The sequence below is a fragment of the Mytilus trossulus genome, chromosome 5, assembly GCF_036588685.1.
Source record: "Mytilus trossulus isolate FHL-02 chromosome 5, PNRI_Mtr1.1.1.hap1, whole genome shotgun sequence".
NCBI classification, from domain to species: Eukaryota; Metazoa; Mollusca; class Bivalvia; order Mytilida; family Mytilidae; genus Mytilus; species Mytilus trossulus.
Window position 1 is genome coordinate 7,246,907 of NC_086377.1, and position 6,000 is coordinate 7,252,906.

A 6,000-nucleotide genomic window follows, 5' to 3' on the forward strand; every position below is an offset into this window, starting at 1 on the left:
GGAACTGTCCTTGGGCCTATACTCTTTTTAATATACATTAATGATTTTCTAGAATACCTGGAACACAGCAAACTACGACTCTTCGCTGATGACAGTATTATATACCGAGAAATTACATGTCAACAAGACTGCACAAATTTACAAAAAGATCTTAATGCAGCAGCGAAATGGGAGGCTGATTGGCTCATGGCCTTCCATCCTGGAAAATGCACTATCTTAACCATCACACAACAAAAACAACCATTTAAACACGATTACATCCTTCATAACCATACTTTAGAATTAGTAACATCTGCAAAATATCTTGGCGTAACCCTACAGTCTAACTTAAAATGGAACATTCACTACAACAACATCGTATCAAATGCAAATAAATCTCTTGGCTTTCTTAGGCGAAACTTAAAAATTTCTAACTCCAGTATCAAATCCCGTGCTTACCAATCAATAGTGAGACCAAAACTTGAATATGCCTGTAGTCTATAGGATCCACACACAGCAGATTATAAAAATAAGCTAGAAATGGTACAGAGGCGTGCGGCCCGATATGTATGTAACAATTACCACAACACCAGTAGTGTAACATCCATGTTAAATGAACTACAATGGCCCTCACTCAGTGACCGCCGTCTCAAAACCAGACTTATCATGTTCTACATTGTACAAGGTCATCCATGGACTCATTGCAATCCCAGGGATCTCCATGGCCTGTTTAACGATGGCGCCCCGCCATCGTTCAAATGTCTTCCGCCATGGTCAAATGACTTGCTCCATCGTTCAATTGTCTTCCGCCATCGTTCGAAACTGTGGTCGTTTTTATAGCCTGACGCCATTTTTGTAGCAATTTTAATCAAATGCATGTAATTGCATAACACTCAGGCTTTTTTTTATAGTATAATCCAATACAGTTCTCACGCCTAGGGGATATCCGGATTAAAATCGCTAATCATTTGTACCTGAGCTTGTACAGGTAGATCAACAAACCAGAAAGGAGAATATTATCTGAAGATAGACGATTCATTTGTCGAATTATTTAACTAAGTTTCTGCAAATGCTTATGATAATTTAGATTAAATAAATAAATTAATAATCCAGTTACAAATTTTAACAAGTCGAACACGTGCTTTTGTTTTGACTTACGCAATCAGCATCCCCCTTTTTAAAATTTACAAAATAAAACGTAAAACAGTAATTATTATTTCATTTCAAATAGCTCGAGTACTGCTGTATTGTAACGATAATATAGAATTACTTTAAAAGTTAAAAATTATAAACTTTTAATATTTCCTGTAAAGAAATATTGTATCGTAATTCCGAATTCATTTCGTAGTTTACAATGAAAATGAAACATCCGGATTTCCGGTTTCTATTCAGACTTGAAAGATGCATGTTGCATAGCATGGATTTGCTAAATAAAGTCATTAAAAACCTTTTCATTTGACAACGTTTGTTAAAAAATACATTTTTTTTAACCCGTACGACTCGTTTTGTCGTTGCTGCAAATCAACCATACCGGTAATGGTTTCATGACTTCTGAATTTGACAGTGTCCGTGAAAAATAATCTCCACATGATTTTTAACCCCCATACCAATTACCAAAAATAGCAAGAAAACTACATGGTGACCTTTGTGATAGTTATTTGTCATTCTAAGGGAAAGGGAGGGGGCATGAGGGCTTGTCCTTTGAAGAGTTACAAACGGCAATTATGGAAAATACATATACTTCTATATATAGTATTTATAATGAAAATATAATTTAAATAAGCAATGAATTAGCATGTTCACCTATCCTTATGTGGAGGAATGAAATACTTTCGATACCGCTACACTGTACAGCGTAGATACAATTTATGATGGTGAAAGTTCCTCCATGGTTCAATTTTCATCCATGGAGATCCCTGAATCCCATCACTAGTCCTCATACCATCAGATACTAGAACAAGAAAATTCCATACTCAAACATTTCGGCAAATGTCCACCTCTAAAGACATTTACAAATGGTCATTCTTTCCGCAAACAATCATTCAATGGAACATGTTGCCACAAGTTGTGGTAGCAAGTCAAACCATTGAAATTTACAGAGATCAGTTGACACCAACTGTTCTCCACAACATAATTTAATTCTATAAATAACAATGTACATATTTTTAAATCACTTGTTGTTTTCTTTCATGTAAATATCACCAAGTATTCTACTAAGTAAAAGCTAAGATAATTTTTTGTTCATATCATATACTCCGCGCATGCAACAGTTCGTAATCTTCAATAATAATGAAGCTGTAACTGTATATCAGAAAATGAAGAAGAAGAAGATCACCAATTACAGGAGATCCGTATGTTTTAATGAGCATCATATTGAATTACCTAATCTAGTACTTGCGTGATGGGTCTTAGACCCTTTGGCTTTGCATATCAACAGGGTAGGAGATGTCGGAAATGATGAATTGGTACGTAATTTCAGAGCCAAACGTCGTGAAGGATGGTCGATCCGAACTGGCATTTTTTCCGATTTTAATGATCATGAAATGAACGAGCCTGAACACATGTTAAACAGAAGCAAGTTAACTCGTACCAAAAAAGTTAACTCGTACCACTGGGATGTCGTCAGGGAGTTCATAAATCCACGAACAGAACATCGACTTTAACAGTGCTTATTTGTTTTCAAGGGGGGGTTCGTCCGAACGAACCGAACCCCCCTGGCTACGGGTATGAATAGGATATCATATGACGTGACTATTCGTGTCTACCTTTGGCGGTCACTAGTCGCGTCCTTGTCGTGTCCATTTTAGATGGTAGAATGGTGAATGAATCACTAAGGTTTGACGTCTCTTTATCACCCTTGGAGGGTGGTTTATAGAATTCAAAGGAGTGGTGTTAGCGTCCTGTGTCTAGCTTTTAAGATTTGAATCTACGCATTATATTTTCACTACTAAGAACAACTACATGTATCAATAGAACGAACCTTTCTTGCTTTACAAAGGTATCTGCCTCTTTTGTTAAAATGTTGAATAAATGTTTTTCTACCCGTTCTTATAATTCTCTCAAAAGTTAACTTTTAAAAAGCAGGAATCGTGTTTAACTATCCGAAAACATATATTTGTAGGTCATGTGCTGCTATTTATTGGCACATACAAACAACATCTCTAATTTGTCTAAGTGAAAAATAAATTCAAAAGAGAATAAAATGCATAAATGTGATACAGTTTGATCTATGAGCTCAGGATACATTGGTTCACCAATTTCGTGAAATAGTTTTATAGTGTACTATGCAACCAATGAAGAGTAATGAACAATGGATTGATAAATTAATAAATACTCACATTTTGGATATTCACAAAAACCTTTTCTTCTAACTTTCACACAAATTTCAGAAATATTCGGATAAAAGTCTCACAAAAAAGCAAATATCAATAATTAACTGTCGTGTGTTCAAAACAACGTAGCTTTGAATGTTACAAATATCACGTGTTATGCGAACACCACTGCAGTAATATGAGAGTTTTATGTCAAACCTGATTGGATGATGTCTGGAAAGATGCATACATTCGGAGTATTGTACCGCAATAATATGGATAAAATTATGCTCACTCTATTGAAGATGTCTATATTTTCTATTAGAGAGGGTCGTAAACAATTTGTACATGTTGTAACAAGACAACTTTCATGAAATTTTCGGTTTTCCGAAGGTACCTAATGTATATAAACATACAAATGTAGGTGGTTATAGTTGAAAATTTAATATCATATCTATAACACTTTATTGTTTATCGATAAAAAAAACAACATACAAACAAAAAACTAGTTGTATAAACGAAGGAAGATATTAATGTAGAGAAAATTCATATTTGATGTAATATTAAAAACTATATCTCTAAAAATACCCCTTCCCTTTTTTGGTACACAATAAGAAGAATTTTCACTTGTAGAAAATTGTTTTGCGTATTCCGCGCATTTTGAGAAAGTATAACGCAACACTATATTAATCCCACAATTCATGTAAAGTTTCATGTCAATCATACTAACAGATGCGCCAAAAAGCGCAATTGTTTCCTAAACGGAGTGGCTATTTATCCAGCTAGCCGGACGAATAATGCCAGGGCTATTTGTCCGGCCATTGGAATGCCCATGGCATATTATGTGCGTTTGGGAGTGCGTTTGACATTTGTGATATTATCTTCAGTAGCACAAGGAGGGGCGCGCTTAATTCGATCACTGATTTTCAATTTTAAGATCACGACTGAATTCGGCGATATCAACGTTTGTGATAAATTTTGCAGTTTTCAGAATTTGACAACGGCATACGAAAGTATGAACTTCAAAGAATGATATAATCTATAAAAAAAAAAGAGAGAGACTCAAGAATAATTGAAATCACAAGGAAAATGGGAAATAAAATGTAATTGCTCGTAGAACTATAGTTTTACTAAATAATTCGACTCGAATCAGCCGAATGAATGGTGGAAATGATTTTCAAATCAAGAGTACTAGTTGTTGAGAAAGGCCTTAACAATGGCATGTCTAACTTAATAAAATATAATTATATTCCAAAAATGAATATTGCAAGTAGCCCTTGGAATGGGATATATATTAAGGGGAGGGGTTTGAGGATACATGTGCAAAAAGTGGGGATGTTTGATATACAATTATAAAAAGTGGGTTATGACATATAGGGGACATTAAAGGTGGGGTTTGGAGAAAAAAGAAAAGAGGTATTTGGGAAAAAGAGCACACCGTGTCACCTCGACCACATCACGGAAATAAAATAGACGAAGTAATAAATATGGAATATATATGATTTGTTTTTATTATTCGTAATCCAGATTGGACTATGTACTAGTATATAAATTAAGAAAGAAAAAACTATTACAATTACCAGTAACAAGATAAGGCCCTTACAATAAAGATTACAAACATATATGCTACCCCCTGGTGCTACTGAAGATAATATTACACGCACACACAAATAGTGACATGCGCATTGTACTGGCCGGACAAATAGTCCTGGTTCTTTCCTAAAAATGTTTTATACCCGTAAATTTGATACTCTGTTTCGGATACTAAAAGTATGAACAGGTTATTGTTTGTTAGTGGCTTTGAACTAGCTGTCAGTTAACTGCGAGTACTCTCAGATCTGTTCCTGTCAGTGAACTGCAAGTACTTTCAGATCTGTTCCTAGTGTCTTTTTGTTGTTGGGATGTACAAATACCCGGTTCTCCTGACAAATATATTGCATTTTGAATTCCTTCAAGGACTCTGGCAAGCAATACACAACGCATTACGTTGATAAAACGTTCGGCCACGTTCTCGTGTATTTTTGTCCATCTGATGAGTTAAGCCTTTTTCAACTGAATTTTATAGTTCGTTCTTATGATGTATTGTTATACAACTGTCCCAGGTAAGAGGTCGGGATAGCTGGGATCCCGCTAACATGTTTAACCCCGCCACATTATGTATAAATGTGCGGCCTGTCCCAAGTCAGGAGCCTGTCGTTTGTTTATGTTTTACATATTTGTTTTTCGTTCATTTTTTTTGTATAAATAAGGCCGTTAGTTTCCTTGTTTGAATTGTTTTACATTGTCATTCCGGGACCGTTTAGAGCGTACGGTTACATATAATTGTTAATTTCTGTGTCATTTTGGTCTCTTGTGGAGAGTTGTCTCATTGGCAATCATACCACATCTTCTTTTTTATATAAAATTGTTGACGCCGTTCACGCCAATCGAAGTTACACGACAACAGTTTTCACTAAAGCATAAATGACTTTAGCTTTAGGTAAGTCCTATTTTTTGGAAACTCTTGGCTCTATTTCCAACAAGATGAGGCCTGAATCATTCACGAAACGTTCGGGGAGTGGCAAACCTGATACCACAAGTTTTTAAAATATTAATTATAATAAGACGCTGCATGGACACCAAATTTGGAAGAGAAATCTTCTCCGGACTGAAAGAAGCGCATTGCGACAAACAAACTAGCATACTAGGCATGACACATTATTTGACAGTT

General features: G+C 35.3%; 1 protein-coding gene across 2 annotated transcripts in view; it reads right to left on the reverse strand.

Annotated features, from left to right (window-relative positions):
• The window catches only part of LOC134718490 (uncharacterized), a 42,501-nt gene extending 39,075 nt beyond the window's left edge, over positions 1-3,426 (reverse strand). The window contains exon 1 of one of the 2 annotated variants that reach the window (XM_063581061.1): positions 3,318-3,426. In XM_063581061.1, the coding sequence (XP_063437131.1) occupies positions 3,318-3,319 (2 nt within the window). In that variant the 5' untranslated portion in view covers positions 3,320-3,426. Of the gene's footprint in view, positions 1-2,361; positions 2,432-3,317 lie in introns of those variants that run through there. The other variant, XM_063581062.1, reaches the window with a different exon arrangement.
• Between the last annotated feature and the right edge of the window lie 2,574 nt (positions 3,427-6,000).